Source organism: Python bivittatus, unplaced genomic scaffold (assembly GCF_059951505.1).
Source record: "Python bivittatus isolate LINGU-HERP-01145 unplaced genomic scaffold, Pbiv_v1 ctg000220_np1212, whole genome shotgun sequence".
NCBI classification, from domain to species: Eukaryota; Metazoa; Chordata; class Lepidosauria; order Squamata; family Pythonidae; genus Python; species Python bivittatus.
Genome location: NW_028277048.1, coordinates 14,164,560 through 14,182,153, shown reverse-complemented (window position 1 = coordinate 14,182,153; position 17,594 = coordinate 14,164,560). Strand labels below are relative to the sequence as shown.

At 43.1% G+C, this 17,594-nt stretch overlaps 1 protein-coding gene across 1 annotated transcript; it reads right to left on the bottom strand.

Annotated features, from left to right (window-relative positions):
• Positions 1-8,588: 8,588 nt before the first annotated feature.
• KRT18 (keratin 18) lies at positions 8,589-17,207 on the bottom strand. Its single transcript, XM_007435678.4, has 7 exons — positions 16,748-17,207; positions 12,663-12,745; positions 11,847-12,003; positions 11,488-11,652; positions 11,200-11,325; positions 10,298-10,521; positions 8,589-8,835 (listed from the first exon to the last, which is right to left on the bottom strand). The coding sequence occupies exons 1-7, from the start codon at positions 17,138-17,140 to the stop codon at positions 8,718-8,720; spliced, it is 1,266 nt and encodes a 421-aa protein (XP_007435740.1). The 5' UTR covers positions 17,141-17,207; the 3' UTR covers positions 8,589-8,717.
• Positions 17,208-17,594: the final 387 nt, after the last annotated feature.

Sequence of the window (17,594 nt, the reverse complement as noted above, 5' to 3'; positions counted from 1 at the left end):
CCCTGTAGGGCAGCCCTAGGTTAGGACGGGGGGATTGGAGTGCAATGGACTCTGGAGGGCTGCATTTCCTTGTCCGTCCCCTTGCAGATATTTGCAGTCAGCATCCTGGGCCGTGGGTGAGCCAATTCTATTCTTGTGAAATCAAAATGTTTCCTTCTGTTGAGCTTTAGCATCCATATACATCCTTGGGTTTCTTTTTTGGAAAAAATCCTTCAGTCAAGCAATAAGAATGTTCACCTTGTTCGGGTGTGGCCAGAGGCACAGTCAGCCCTCAAGGCAATTCATGATAGAGATAGTAGGCAGTTTGCCCAACTGACGTAGCCTGTCCTCTTTCTTGAGAAGAGCAGACGCCTCCAAGCTCTCCCCATAAACAAATACTTTTATGGCGGTAGTTTATTCCCAACAACTGAATGGCATGCTGTTTTTCAGGGGGCGGGACCTGCCTTTCTAGGGGCCAAAGGCTATCAGCCGCTGCTAAGTTTCTGTCTTAATTTTCTTTGGAGATACCCATTTTGAGTCAAGAAAATGTCTGGGAAGGAATATATTGTGTCTTTGGAATTTTAACTCTTTATTGCCCTGGTCTGATAAATGATCTAGGGCCATGTTGTCCAAACTTGGCCACTTTAAGATGAGTGGACTTCAACTCCCAGAATTCCCCAGCCAGCCATGCTCATCTTAAAGTGGCCAAGTTTGGACAACACTGATCTAGGGAAAAAGAAGTTGATCTGACTGCAGGGCTGCTTCCTGTTGATAATTTTTATGGGCTGGCCACATTTTGGTAGCTCTGGCCATAGGGAGTAATATGCTGATAGCAAGAAACCTTACTCATGCCTTCTCTGAAGGAATTTGGTTCTTTGATTATTCCAATTTTCTCTCTTTCAGCCCTACATGCCTCTCAAAAGTATTTAATATTCCATCTTTTCCATTTTTCTAAACCAACCGTGATGGAAAAATAATAAAATAAAGCTGGAAACTCTCCGGCCTTGCCTCTCCTGCAGCAAGCTTTTTACTCCCCCCTCCCCCTTGCCTCTCCTACAATCACTTTTCTCCACTTCCTCCTACCATTCTTTGCTCATGCAAAACTGAATTAGCTCCAAGCTATTGCATGACCCAAGAGTGATCATGTTCATACTGAAACAATGGGAGGGCCATCACCTGTCTGCTTAAGGGTTTGCTGTGGTTTTTATCTCACAATAGAAAAACCATTTATCCCTGTTTAACAGCTATCCAAACCTATCCTCGAATCAGATCCCTCAGATTTCCCACCTCAACCTCAAAAGTGTATAAATTCTATGCTTTTCTATTGTTCAGGGTCCCTCTTTCTTGGAAAACAGGCACCCAATGATCATTGCAATAAACATGATTCTTCTCCTCAGCATTGTGCTCCTGTCTTTGGCAAAAATTCCATAACACAAACAAACAACCTAAATCTGTACTAAAATTGGATCTTTGGGCACTGAATTTGAGAAGCACAATCTTGGGTCTCTAAAAGTTGCCAAAAAGGAGCTGGGAAGCCACCAGTGGGCCTGTGAGCCGTGGGTTACTCATCCATGCTGAGTACTATACAGGTGAAACTCGAAAAATTTGAATATCGTGCAAATGTTCATTTATTTCAGTAAGGCAACTCAAAAGGTGAAACTAATATATGAGATAGACGCATTACATGCAAAGCAAGATATGTCAAGCCTTACTTTGGTATAATTGTGATGATTATGGAGTACAGTTTATGAAAACCCCAAATTCACAATCTCAGAAAATTAGAATATTACATGACATCAATAACACAAAGACTGGAAATAGAACAATATCGGACCTCTGCAAAGTATAAGCATGCATATGTACTCAGTACAGTGGTACCTCGGGATACGAACTTAATCCGTTCCGTGACTCTGGGTGTATCCCGAGTTGGTCGTAACCCGAAGGAAATTTCCCCATAGGGTTCAATGTAAATCCGGTTAATCCGTTCCGCCCTCTGAATTTGGTCGCACCCCGAGGCAAATTTCCCCATAGGGTTCAATGTAAATCCGGTTAATCCGTTCCGCCCTCCGCCCGAATTTGGTCGCAACCCGAGGCAATTTCCCATAAGGTTCAATGTAATTACCGTTAATCCGTTCTGGCGTCCACGGACCACACGGAAAGCGGCCGGGCGCGGAGTGGTGCGGCGCGAAAATGGCCGGGTGCAGCGCGGCGCGGCGTGAAAACGGCCCGGCGCGGCGCGGCCCGGCGCGAAAACGGCCCGGCCTGGCATGGCGCGGCGCGAAAACAGCCCGGCGCGGCGCGAAAACGGCCGCGGACCACGCGGCAGGGCCGGAAAAACAGCCGCGGACCACGTGGCACGGGCGGAAAAATGGCCGCGGACCACGTGGCACGGGCAGAAAATGGCCGCGGACCACGTGGCACGGGCGGAAAATGGCTCGTACCCCGAGGCGGAGTTCGCAAACCTAGGTAAAATTTTGGGGCCAGAGCTGGTCGTAACCCGAAAAATTCGCAAGCAGAGGCGTTCGTATCCCGAGGTATCACTGTACTTGGTTTGGGCCCCTTTTGCATCAATGACTGCCGCAATGTGGCGTGGCATGGATGCTATCAGCCTGTGGCACTGCTGAGGTGTTATGGAAGACCAGGATGCTTCAATAGCGGCCTTCAGCTCCGCTGCATTGTTCGGTCTCATGTCCCTCATCTTTCTCTTGGCAATGCCCCATAGATTCTCTATGGGGTTCAGGTCAGGTGAGTTTGCTGGCCAATCAAGCACAGTAATCCCATGGTCATTGAACCAGGTTTTGGTACTTTTGGCAGTGTGGGCAGGTGCCAAGTCCTGCTGGAAAATGAAGTCAGCATCCCCATAAACCTCGTCTGCGGAAGGAAGCATGAAGTGCTCCAAAATCTCCTGGTAGACGGCTGTGTTGACCCTGGACTTAATGAAGCACAGTGCACCAACACCAGCAGATGACATGGCTCCCCAAATCAACACAGACTGTGGAAACTTCACACTGGACTTCAAGCATCGTGCATTGTGTGCCTCTCCATTCTTCCTCCAGACTCTGGGTCCTTGGTTCCCAAATGAGATGCAAAAGTTGCTCTCATCAGAAAAGAGGACTTTGGACCACTGGGCAACAGACCAGTTCTTTTTTTCTGTAGCCCAGGTAAGACGCTTCTGACGTTGTTTGTTGTTCAGGAGCGGCTTGACAAGAGGAATACGACATTTGAACCCCATGTCCAGGATCCGTCTGTGTGTGCTGGCTCTTGATGCACTACCTCCAGCCTCAGTCCACTCCTTGTGAAAGTCCCCAACACTTTTGAATGGCCTTTTCCTGACAATCCTCTCCAGGCTGTGGTCATCCTTGCTGCTTGTGCACCTTTTTCTTCCACACTTTTCCCTTCCACATAACCTTCTATTGATGTGCTTTGATACAGCACTTTGGGAACATCCAACTTCTTTTGCAATTACCTTTTGGGGCTTTCCCTCCTTATGGAGGGTGTCAATGATGGTTTTCTGCACAACTGTCAGGTCAGCAGTCTTTCCCATGATTGTGATTCCTACTGAACCAGCCTGAGAGACCATTTAAAGGCCCAGGAACCCTTTGCAGGTGTTATGGATTCATTCGCTGATTAGAGTCTAGAATATTGAACCTTTTCACACTATTCTAATTTTCTGAGATTGTGAATTTGGGGTTTTCATAAGCTGTACGCCATAATCATCACAATTATACCAAAGTAAGGCTTGACATATCTCGCTTTGCATGTAATGCATCTATCTCATATATTAGTTTCACCTTTTGAGTTGCCTTACTGAAATAAATGAACATTTGCACAATATTCTAATTTTTCGAGTTTCACCTGTAGCTCAACCTAATCAAATTCAGGGAAAACAACTGCATTTTGCTTCCCACTTAATTTGGCCTTCTTTCTTTTGCTATTATTCTTCCCAAGCCAGATTTTATATAGTGAGTTCCTACAGCTGAGATTCACATGTATTCTAGAGGGCTACCATACCTCAGCTGCAAAAATTCAGACAATGGATTAGATAGGAGGAAACAAACAGCCATTTAGTGACACTTCAGATTTCTGCAACCCAGACTTTACCCTAGTATTCAATCAAGTATACTGATGGTGATAAAATAAACCAAGCTATACTTTTAGGTAGAAAGTGTAATTATAAGACCAGATCTAATTATTTATCGTTAAATAAAAATATCTCACAGAACTTATTCCTATTTATTTATTTATTTATTTATTATTCATTCATTCATTTATTTATTTATTTATTTATTTATTACAATTGTATCTCATTGCAATGAATTCAATTCCTGTTCTGGAGGTCCTTCTATGAATTTGAGTTTTCCAATTCCATGATCTTGCCACTTTGTCCAAAACAAAAGGAAAGGTTGAAAAAGGGAAAAATTCAAAAAGAGCAGCAGAGTCAATACTTCTGCTTTAAAAAAGAAGTTAGTAAAGTAAATAATGGTGCTGTTAATTATGTCTGACTATCTTTCTTCAACCTCTTGGGTCATAGCTTTGGAAGACATCACATCAGTTTGGGTAAGGCTGCAATCACTTTAGTTTGCACCAGATTTACAGAAACAGATGGCTTTGTTCCATTGGGCAGTAAGCATCCCAACCTTTATTTGGATTGGATCTGTCTGTAAAATTAACTGGGCCATAGGAGTCTTCTTGACCTATGAGCAGTTTGACCTATGTACTGTTTTTATACCCTTTCTTCTGCTTTCGACAGAAACATCCCTAAAGACTCCTGTGATGTAAAGCCTAAAAAGCATGAATAGTCAAAGCAGGCAAATGCATGGGCATCCATGAGGGTGGGTGTCAAAATCTGAAAATAGTGGGGATATTGTCATGATCCAAGCCCACCCCTTTTGAATGGGTACATGACATTGACACTTACAAAAGAGCGGAGCTTGGTTTGTGACTCTAGACCTGTTATCGTGCAGAGTTTGAGACACACCCACCCGCAGACACTTGCAATGTTCTTGACTATCATGCAGACCCAGTAGTCCCCTTACAACAACAGTACAGGTCTTCAGCTTTGCTGATAGCACTACACAGTCTTCTCTCAACTATTATATTTATCCAACAGGATGGCTGTCAGCATCTACAGGAACTCATCTCCTGATTCTCTAATTGGATCCCAGACTCAGGCTGTGGAAAGTCCTCAGAAAAATGGGAATGCCAGAACATCTCACTGTCCTCATGAAAAACTTATATACAGGTCAGGAAGCCACAGTACGGACAGAACATGGTGAAACGGACTGGCTCCATGTTGGCAAAAGAGTGAGACATGACTGTAAACTCTCCCCTTATTTATTCAACTTATATGCTGAACGTATATTAAGAGAAGCTAAATTGGAAGAAGATAAGCGTGGTTTTAAAATTGGAGGAAGAAACATTGATAATCTCTGGTATGCTGATGACACTACCCTGATAGCCAAAAATGCAAAGGATCTGCAAGCCCTAGTAATAAAAATCAAGGAGAACAGTGTAAAATGGGACTAAAATAGAAAGAAGGCCAAACTAATGACAAGAGTAGAACAAGCAGCCTTCGAGCTGGCAGTGAAGATATCAAAGGAACTACCAGTCAAGAAATACACTGCAGACTAGCACTTGGTAGAGCAGCCAAGAAGGATTTGGAAAAAATATTCAAATGCCATGATGTGTCTATACCTACAGTGATCAGAATTGTGCAAACCATGGTATTCTCTGTGACACTCTATGGAAGTGAAAGTTGGACTTTGAAGACGCAAGATTGAGTGTTGAACCTTTTGAACGTTGGTGTTGGAGAAGACTCCTGACAACGCCGTGGACAGCCAATGAATGGACCATCAAACAAATCAACCCAGAGTTCTCACTCAAGGCACAGATGATGAGGCTCATATTATCCTACTTCAGACACATTATGCAAAGAACCAGGTTCTTGGCTAGAAATTAAAGTTTTTAAATGTTAATGTATTTTAATTAATTAAATTAATGTAATTTTATATACCCAAAACATGGCATTTATATATTCATGAGCAGCTTTGGATATATCATGTCTAGATAGCTGCCAAAAAATTATGTACTTCTGGAAGAACACTTGTGTATCAGACCCTCAGCTTTTGAATTGGCTTTTATCAATAGAAAAGAAAGATCGGCCAATATGATTCTGTGTTGTCTAGGTTTCATATGTTTAAAAGTTGAGTCATAGCATTTTTGGTGTAATTAGTAATTTTGTATAGTAGAAAAATAGAAACATTCTATCACCCTTGTATCATTTTCTAAAATTATATTGTCTATATTTATTTTTTCTTTTTTTTCTTTTCTATTTTTATTTTGTACCTATGTTAGCTTGTATTAGTTAGGTTTTTCAAATACATAGTTTGGGTTAAATTGTTTATTTACAGGTTATACTTTCCTGTTTTGGTTTACTGTATTTGTATTCTTTAAGAAAATTAAGGGGTTAGGGGTTTGAATGCACAGTTGTAGACACCATCTTAACTCCCCCCCCCCATTGGAAACAAATGGTTCAACATGGAATAGGGAGTAAGATAAGGATGTGTGATGTCCGCTTGGTTGTTTGATATATTCATGGATAAATGAATACATCCACACAATAGAGAGTGGGTTGGGGATAGAATGTGTCAAAAACCAGGATAGCTAGTGGTGTGTGACAGAAAAATAGAGTGAATGTTTCCAAATTATACATCTCTGGTGAATAACTAGAGCAAGTAGATGAGTATTTCTCACTTCATAGAATGCTTACCAGCAATGGGAAAATGAATGGAGAAATGTTCAGACACAAAACACTGGTAGAAAGGTAACAGGTAGTATGCAGTCTTTTGTGAAGAATGTATTGTGGTGTTTATCAAAAGAAGCTTAAATTGCTAAAAAGGCATGCTTCTGTCCACATTATTCTGTGGAAGTAAGAGTCAGGTATGTCAGCAGGAAGTAAAAGATGATTGCAATCATAGAATACTTAAGTGTGTGTGGTAAAAAGAGATGGTTAAGAATGAATGTAGGCTCAATACAAGTGAGTGACCGGCATGAAAGAAATGCAGGAGGTGGTTTGGTCATAGAGAGAAAAGAACATTAGGATTGAGCTGCAAAACAGATATGAACAGCGAATGTGTTGAAACAGAAGACCAAAAGGGCCTTTGAGTTGACCAGAACCTCAAAAAGAGAAAAGGCAATGTATGAAGAGGTTATGGATGTGGGATGTAAGTATGCATAACTTGCAGGATAGAAAGGTATGAAGAAATACAGTGAATGGTGCTTGCATAAATTAGATTTAGCTATATTTCCTTTCATTGCCTTATGCCTTTTCTTGGGCTTACTATTTCTTACTCCCTTTTTGTGCTTTGCAAAATGACGCTGACCCTAAAAGGGAATAGCAGGGTGGTAGGTACTCATTCCAGAGAATTAGCTGCCAGCTCGCTAATTTCTATCCTACATCATAGAATTGCAAAAAAATTAAATCAATATTTAAACACTGCCTACACCACAGGACTGCAGCCAGAATCTGTAGATTCTGGATTTGGAAGTAACCAGGTTGTTAGTGTAATCTACTAAATAAATAGCTAATTGAAGAGTGGACATTGAGGAAATTACATTCTAGGGAGAAAGACGACAGCAAGATGATCACAGAAAGAATGTGAGATACAGGATATAAAATGGTGGTGAAACTGGAAGTAAATTCTAACAGAAAAGCAGGGAGCACCATTACCTTTTTTTCTGCACTCAAATAGATACTATTACCTAGCTCCCTCACTTGTGTTTTCTTGTACAGGAAGAAACCGGAGAATTACAACTGGATTAAAACATCTGGAATCACTGTGAAACTTGGGTGTGTGCAACACAGAGTTTGTACATTAAAAATCTTATCTAAAGTGTTGCTATATTTTTAAAATCCCAAAATATTTCAACAAAACCACCAGCTGCATTACAGCCGTTTTCCCTTTGGCCAGCTGTTCTCTGTTGTTATAGGGTCTAGTGGCCCAATTATTTTCTCTCAGCTTTGCTTGGTAGCAGGAATCACAGCATTCTTCAACTGTGCTAGCTGATGGTTAGTTATAACTGTACATTTCAGTAATATACATCTAGGAAAAACTGAGTCTAAAGTCCACAGAATCCTCAGGAAGCTTATCTGTATTTTGAAAACCTTGTTTATTATTATGGATTTCCTCAGATTTCTCCAATATGCAACTACGGGAGAGGATTGGATATGATTTTAGGCACCACTTCCTTCTCATGTGACTGCGGAGGCGAGATTAAACTGACTGGCACCGAACAATCTTAATGCAGAGCATAGAACCCATTACACCAGCCAGATGGTTCAATGGTACACAGTTGAAATGTCTAGATTCACATGACACACACTATGCTATAAAGTATTTCTCGGATTTTGGCTTAAGTGTGAACCCAGCTAAAGTAGCATATCCAAACCATGGCTTAGCCTTATGCACAAATCTAGCCAATATGAAAAGTGCTCCCTAAACACAGAATGTTTGATGAAACCCTTGAATACTGAAATCACGAGGGGACAATTCCCAGTGCTGAGACTCTGGGGAATCTGTCAAAATAACGGCACAGGTCCAACACAGCACTGCTTTCAAAACATACTGCTTTATTGAGTTGTACAATGAACCAGCCCAATCTCTTTCTCAGCAACCCCCAACTTTAAAGTAAAATGATGCCACTGCTCTGCATCAGGAGGTGTGCCACCCTAGATGAGATCAACGCTTCAACACTTTGGTTTCACTGGTCTCTGACACCACTTTGCCATCCACAATTTTGGTGGACTGAATCTTCTGAGTGGTTTGCATGGTGCTTTCCAGTAAAGCGTCTTTCAGGCTGAAGGGACAAAGGAAAGAATTGGGTAATGAACCAAAGTGATCCTGCCCCCTTCCGTATTTGATGTTTGGAGGTCATTATTTCACATATTTTACTAGTCTAGCTTGATAAGTCCTAAGCTGCATGCCGTAGTCAGGAAATGATTGATTACTCTGGCCAATAAATCACTGTACACATTCTAGAATATTAAAGCACATTATGAAGGGATTCCCTAAGATAACATTCCCTGCTAGACATGTTAGAATAGTGGTAATTATAGCCTCAAGGTATTTGCAAGGTATCAAGTTGGGGCAGGCTGCAATAAAGCGACATTACAAAATTATGCACTGAGTTGGTCTCAAGTTACTAAGGCTGCAGCCTCACATGTAATGCTAAACACACTGTAAATATCAATTTCTTCCTTTCAGGCCCAGGTGCTACTGCTTTGGGATATAAAAGATCCCCATTCCAAAGCCAAATTTACTGTTAGGCTATAGTATTAAAAAATGATCTGAGATATCAGAAACAGCTTCGCCTAACATTCCTGATGAATTAATTTCTCAATGTTATTAACTAGAGTTTAACAGTACTAGGGCTAATATACTTGAAAATTTAAATTCAGTTCAGCTAGAAGTGTCATATTTCCTATCACAAGTTTGCTAAAAGTTGGTTCAGAACTTATTGAGATGGAGAGACACTCACATGTAAAAGGGTATAGTCTAGGTCAGCAGTTCTGCACATATTACCTAGATTCAGAAATCATCTAAGGAGCATAGAATAAGTCAATGAAATTTTAAGTCTTAAAAACTGACTCAATACAGTGGTACCTTGGGTTACAAATGCTTCTGTTAACGAACTTTTCGGGTTACGATCAGCTCCGGCTGCAAAAATTTACCTCGATGTGCGAACTCTGCCTCGGGGTATGAACCGGATACGCGGCCATTTTCCCTCCCGTGACACGATCCATGGCCATTTTCCGCCGTGACACGTGGTCCGTGGCCATTTTTCTGCCCATGACACGTGGTCCGCGGCCATTTTTCCGCCCGTGACACGTGGTCCACGGCCATTTTTCCGCCCGTGACACGTCGTCCGCGGACACCAGAACGGATTAATGGTAATTACATTGAACCTTATGGGAAATTTTGCTTTGGGGTGCGACCAATTCGGGGTGCGACCAGAGTCATGGAATGAATTAAGTTCGTAACCCGAGGTACCACTGTACCTGTAAACATAACCATCCTTCATGGGAAAGAATGGCATAGCCCAGATTGTTTAATAAAAGTGATTGGTGGGTCTTAAAATATGAAAGATGAAGGATTACTCTGGACGATTTGATGTTTAGCTCCCTAAGCCAATATGGCCAATGATCAGAACTGCACCATCAGAACCTCCAGCGGGAACTGGGTTATACAGATCAAAGCAAACTGCTCAGTCTATTTGTCTATTCCAGTCCTGAACAGGCTACAGAAGTGGAAAGGCTTACCTCAATTCCTCTCCGCCCTCCAGCAGACGCCTATAGGTAGCGATCTCTGCTTCCAGCTTGTCTTTGATATTTAACAGAGCCTGATACTCCTCTGCCTGGCGCTGGACGTCATTCCGTAGCTGCACCAATTCAGCTTCTGTCCGCAGCAGGATTCCGTTCAGATGTTCTAGCTGCATTGCATAGCGAGTCTCCACTTCATTCAGGTTGCCCTCCAAACTGGCTTTCTGTAGGGGGAAAGGATGACAAAATGAGAAGGAATCAGGGTCACTGTTTGCTAAGCCAAACCTCTTTCTGGTCTGAGGTAGCATTTCCATACTGCAGTATTCCTCATAGTCTACCTCCACATATGATCGTTTTGCTTCATTCATGAATTTAGGATCATTCCATTTGGCATCATCTGCTCTCTTGCGGAATAGTTCTACATTCGCCTACTTCTTTGGCAATCAAAATCTAACCCACTGGTATTGCATATTGTTACTGCCTCAGCCCTTTGGTCACTGAACAAGACAGACTCTCTGATCAAGACTCAACATCATTTTAAAACTGGTTTCAGTGCTGGGGATATCAGAAGCCAAAATTAAGGCAGTAACTTCATTTGCACAACACACTAAGTCCTTGCTTTGTTTGGCTTAGCAGATTATGCAAGCCCATGCAACTGTAGCTAATCTGATTAGCCGTGGTTGAAACAAATCACAGTTTAGCATGATGTGTGAACCCCAACCCCTTAAGCATGTATATTCATTCCCATAAAGTCCATTTTAGTACTGTTGCCGGAAGACAACACCCATCATCCAAGACATGCCTTATGTCCATACTGCTGGTGATAATACAAGTTGTATGCCCCAAACTCCTGGAAAAGAAGACCCCAAGACTGACTTCCATTGAAGCTCCTACCAACATACCACATTGCGCATAGATTCTAGTTCAATTTCCAATGTTTGGACTGTGCGTCGCAAGTCCATAATGGTGGAACGGGCTGTTTCAATTTCTTTGGTATTTTGGTTGATGATGATGGTGCTCTCTGTGATCTAAGGAAAAATGTGAAAGCAGATTACGTTACCACCTGAAGCTCTCACCTTCTGACAGTCTCTTGGTAACACTCAAGTTTTGTATGACACATATGGAATTAAAGTGGTCAGCATGGACCTGTCTGTTTTAGGAGAAAGCCAGGAATCAGTTCTTCTGCTTACCTGCTGGCCCCAGTACTTGTCCAAATCCTCAAGATTCTTCTGAGCCAAGGTATCATACTGAGCCCGGATCTCTGCCATTATCTTGGCCAGATCCTGTGTTTTGGGAGCATCTACCTCCACTGTCAGACCTGAGTTGGCAATCTGGGCCTGCAAGCTGTTCACTTCCTAAAAGGTACAAAAGAAGGAGCAGGGAAGAAAGATTTTGGCTAACTTAGAGTTGAAAAGACAGCCTTGAATGATAGCAATCCATGATTTGCCCTCAGTCCCCTTCCACCACAGGCAGTAATGAACTCCCTTCTCATTAAACTACTGGTGCTGTATTTTCTAAACTTCACTGCCCAGTGCCAATAAAGACTTACATCTTGATGGTTCTTCTTCATAAACATCAGTTCTTCCTTGAGGGCCTCGATCTCACCTTCCAACTGCAGACGGCTCATGTTGGTGTCATCAATGACTTTGCGGAGGCCAATGATGTCACTCTCCACTGACTGGCGAATGGCCAGTTCAGCCTCAAACCTAGGTGGCAGGGAAAGGCAGGGTTAGGTTCTCACAGTAATCAGTTTGTGAAGCAGAAGTGCTGTTGGGTGTATGTTGGTGACAACAGGTTATTGAGAAAGAGCCAGACCTTTGTAGAAGCTGTAACCCAGCCAGGCAAATGAAAAAATAGCACAACCAGATGCAAAATTCTGCTTTCTGAAATTTATAAGCAGCTTCCAATCCTTTTAGCTATAAGAACATGCTTGAAATTATATTAATAAAGCCTGCTAACATTGCAGAAACTAGAGAGGCACTTGAGTAAGATTTCTATTGATTTGGAGCAAGTTTTTACTGCTCTTCGCTGTCTCTTGACCTCTACCATATTAGTGACATCAGAATAAATGTATTCCCACAAAATGCTGAGGATAAGAGAAAAAAAATTATGTAGAATTCAGAGAAGTTCCACAAACTTTTATCATTTATAAACCCTTTCATGACACAAGAATATAGTTTTTAAATTGTATTAGCCTTCTTTTCCTAAAAGCTTGCTTTATCCCTTTAAACTTGAGTTGTAATCCAAACTAGCTGGAGGACACTAGACTACCTAACCCTGCTCTAGCTATTGTGGCTTGTGTTGCTCCATGGGCCCCTAGATAGGATTCAAGAGCCAGTTAGTGAATTGGGAAGAAAACACTCACTTGACACGGAAGTCATCAGCAGCCAGACGAGCATTGTCAATCTGCAGGACAACACGAGCATTTTCCACAGAGTGATCAAAGATCTGAGGAGAGGAAAGAAAGCACATGGAGTATTCATAAACGTGAACGAAATTACATCAAGCTCTGAGTTGCCAACTGATCAGAAAAAACAGCATAAGCCAGCATGGTTCCTTTAACAGCTTAATTGGCAGAAAGCCCCACAGAAGCCTCTCCCACCCCAGACACAATCACTCACAGATCCATGCACATCCAGATGCTACAAACAGCAGAAGCTCCTATAGAAGTTGCTAACCCCTCTCTCCTTACACTAACAACTCTTGGACTGAGATTTCTAGATGGGATGGGAGAGTCAAAATATCCAGAAATTATTTTCCAGGCTTACAGTAACCAGAGCCTAAACTTCCTCTTTGTTTTTCATTTAGGGAAGGCTAGTGCAACCTGAACCTACAGGTTTTCAGCCAGCCTACAGAGTTTCCATTGTTTGCCTAAGCCATCCCAGGTGCAATTCACCTAGCCAGTTCCCAAGGCAACAGGGAGACCAAGATTCTTAAAGGAGAAACTGCCTGCTTTGATCAAACAGCTTCACTGCTGCCTTCACTTTTCCTAATGTGTGTCTCCAAGAGACCTGGGGTCCGATACTGAAGCACCTAGAAACCACAGGTTCTACTTCCACACAATATGCAACAGATCTGTAAGTTAAATTACTTTGAGCAGGCCAGGGAAATATTATATTCCTTGTGTAAAGTTTTCAAGCTCACTAATTTTGCTGAGCTTTACAGGTGCTTTTTGAAGGAGTGGGAGGAAGATTTTTTTTTATCCTTGGCTTTCAAGGGGTTGTGCCTTTAGAAAGGCATTTTTGTCCCCTTGTTATCTTCACGAATGTGGAGCATTAATTTTTCTGGGACTTAGAAGTACAAGATCACACTGAGACACTTTAGCCTAGCCTCCTTCCCTCTGTTACTGTTGCAGAGCAGTGTCCAACTTAGCAGTTAGTCTTTAGCAACTATAAGGTAAATCCTGAAGTTTCCAAAGTGGTGCACGTGGACTTCTGGCCCAAAGTCACTTTTTTGGTTTGGGACTGATTCCACCATCGTGACAGCCATTTTGTGAATAGGCGAGCCTTCCACCTATGGAGCCCACAGTATCCGAGACATGCTGCCAAAATTCCAGATGTGTGCCCCTTCCCCAGTCAAGAATTTGGAAAACCTTAGAATGGTTAATTCAAGTTTATGCTTACAGTATTTGCTGTTGTCTCTTAGGAGCTTCCCCCCACTCCTAATTTTATTACCACAGCCCTCCTTGCAAACAGCAGCCACATGCAAAAGAGAACAGGGCTCCTGTACCTTAAACAGCTAAATGGACTATTTCAGCAAAGCTACAGGAATTCTGACCTCTTTGGCATTTATGGTGGCTGGCCTACAAATATGTAGAGGAGCAACAGTCAGCCCTATTGAGTTCAGCAGCGCTTACTCTCAGGAAACCTGCACGTAAGATTATAGTTTCAGTAAAGTATCTTGACATTTCTGAACCTAAATTTCCAATGATCTGGACAGCCAGTGGTTCTCCTATTTGTACCTGCCAATAAAAACTAATTTTCTGTTGATTTGGGGAGGTGGGGGGGAAAGAAGGGATGTGGAAAGAGACAGGGAAACAGGCCTAGCCTGTTTTAACAGCAACTTGCCCTCAAGAGTTGTGATATAGGACAAGTGAGGCTGCTAGAAACCACAATATATGGGAATGGTGCTATTGTTCTCATGCTCCTTTTGGAGTTTTCTACTGATATTTGGCTGGCCAGAATAGGAAGAGAATACAAAAGTCACAGCCAGCCTTTGGTCTGGTTCAGCAGGCCTAGCACAGTCATGATTGTTCCTTAACTTCCAATGAACCGATGGGGCCAGTGTGTCAGGCAACCTTTGAAAGTACAGAAGAGGCAGAACCTAAGGAAATTTTTTTAAAAAAAGGAAAAAAATAGCACTATTTCTTTCCCATAGAACATTCATGGCTTTTAAGAAACCTGTTGTTTCTAGCAGACACAGGTAATAGGAAGGAAGAGTTCTCCAGGGAACTGGGTATGTTCCAGGCAACTATACCTTGAGGTATAATCTAGCAAAAGCTTAATCCTGCTCCCCTGGTAACAGATCTGCCAGGTGTGATATAATGGATTTAACTCATGTAATGGTCCTCTTGCATAAAGAAGTGGGCTATGCCTGACTTAGATATGGTATCAGGTGTTAATTTTTGGGGGAAAAAAAACCCAGGGCAGATAAGGATCAGAAGTACTTCTGAAAATGCTTCCCACACACACCAAAATAAATAAATAAATCCCTTCCCCCAGGGCATCTTTATTCTTCCATTTTCTGTCGCTGCACCACACCCTCTAACCAGCTCTCTTGCTTTCTATGCCATACACTTGACCTTAACAGGTGCTAAAGCTGGCTTTCCCGTTATCTCTTTTCCCTCTGTTTGCTAAATGATTTTACACATACATAAAAATGATTCACAAGAACAAAATCCTTTAATCTACCCAGTCTTAACAAAGCCCTTTTGAATTCTCCTAGGGAACCATGATTCGGAGCATTTCTGTAGGCCAAAGTTCCTATTCTTTGAAAACTTGTTAACCCAGCCCTTCCCAACCTGGTGCCAGAAGTATTATACTGCAAGTCATAAAACCACCAAATTGGAGGGAGTTGTTCTGTTCCACTGTTAGGCCTGCATATGAAATTTCTGTCTGTTTCTCCCCAGCTTGGTATTTTCCTTCCCATTTGGCATTAAGCTACAGGAATTTCAACTCTTTACCTGGAGCTGTCCAAGGCCTATCCCAGGTTTGAGATGGCCTGGTGCTTGTTCTCTGACCTTCTGCAAATAGTTCCAGTCAGTTTTGTTATTCCCCCCCAGTGCTCTAGAGTGGTGCTATATTAGAAGCATTGTACAACTATAAATAGGTGGGTAGATCCAGGCATCTGGTTCTGTTCCTTAGATTTTCAATCCAAAAGGACTTAAGACATAAGGAGGGGTGGCGTAAGAAAATAGAATGCAAGATAAAATGTAAGATGGAAAGGTGAACGCAGCCTTTTTTCTTTTGCAATGGCAACAAAACAGATAAGGCAAATGTTCTGGAGGAGATGACTGTTCATTGTTTAGTAGGTTCCTTGTTGCAAAGTGTTGTTGGATGCTGTATTTGATGTTATTTATTAAGTTTGTATGCCACCTATCTCCCCCAGAGGGTGACTCTGGGCAGCATATTTCCTGGCATAAAGTACATTAATGTTTCTTTGCAATGGCAAAACTCAATAAAAATAAACCAATTAGCATGCCCTTTATTTGCTGTGTCTTCATTCTGCTACAGGTATTGAAGAAATCAACCAATCCCTGCTAAAGTTGCCTCCTCTCTCTCACCCAATAATCATCTGTACAATTGGCTGGATTTCTTCAAGAAAAACTCCACTCCCCAGCTACACAAGGAAGTTCTAGGATGTGAGTCAAATAATACTTCATCACTCCAAATCAGGAGATAGTCTTTTCATACATAAATTCTATGCAGGTCTGAACTTTTCACACCAAACGTTCTTTAGAAAGCAAACACTGGTGGTTTCTTCTACTTTGGTTGTTCGCTGTCGGCCAAGGGCTAGTAAAGCTTCATTGGTTAATGATTAACTAGAACTAAACTCCTGAATTCCAAATAACTGCTTATCAGGAAAGGCAGTTAGGAAGGGGAGGGGGGAAAGGAGAGTTATATTTGTAGAATCCTTTTTCAGGAAGACAGAATCACTTTCATGTTGGATATCTCATCCACACGCCCTTTACCTTTGCTCTCCCACTGCTACAGCACTTTGATGAAAAGCAGTAAGATATTAGTCCCCAATACATACAGGCAGAATGTGCACACTTAAGGATAAGGGGCCAGAGGGAAGAGAGGGCTCCTAAGCCAGAGCTATGGCTTGAAAGTGGGCATTCAGGGACCAGCGTTCCCAGTTTCAGAAATAGTTTCGCTTTCTATTAGGAGGGCCTCTGAAACAGTCATACTACCAAGGGTTAAGGTGCATGTCACCCAAGGGCTTTCTCACCTGGTTCTTCAAATCATCGATGTTATCGAAATAATGGCTCCAATCTCGGGTGCTGGGCCCTTTCTTTTCCATGTACTCTCTGATCTGGATTTCCAGTTTCCGATTATCGGCTTCCAGGCTGCGCACCTTCTCCAGGTAGCTGGCCAGGCGGTCGTTCAGGTCTTGCATGGTCTCCTTCTCGTTCTGGACCACGCCAGAACCGGAGAAGGAGAAGCCGCTGCTCATCCCTCCGTAGCCACCCCCAAAGCTTGAGCCCAGGCTGGAGACTCTGGAGACGGAGATTCTCGAGCCGGAGCCGCCGGCCCCAGCGTAGACGCTGGCGGCGCTGGCCGTAGGGCCAAACTTGACTGGTCTATAGGAGCTGGAGTAGACGGTGGACTTGGAGTAACTCATGGTACCTGCGGAGACAGGGAGCGCCCAAGACAAAGTGGCGAGAAGTTGAAACGCGCAGCCTACCTCCGGCGAGGCATTTATAGCCAGGAGCGGGGGCGGGCCCAGCGTGGCCACCTCTCCCAGCTGCGGCGAGGGCGCTGAGGGGAAGGCGCGGCCAACGAAACTAATCTGTGGGGCCGGCAAACTTTTTCCTTCGCAGGTTTGCGGCTCGGTGCTCGGCTCGCTTCCAGGAAGCCTGCCGAAGGAACGGGAGGAGCCCGGACGGCGAAAGGGAAGGGGCCTGTCTTCCCGCGCCTGCCTTCGGTGGCTGCGAGGCGGACCGTCTTCCTGGCAGGTGAAGACGGCCCCGTGTCCGCGCCCAACGAGCAACCCTGAACAGGCCGATTCACGCAGCTATTTTTGCGGCCTCCCCACGGCCCTGCAGACGTTTCAAAGGTGGTCGGAATGTGTTCCT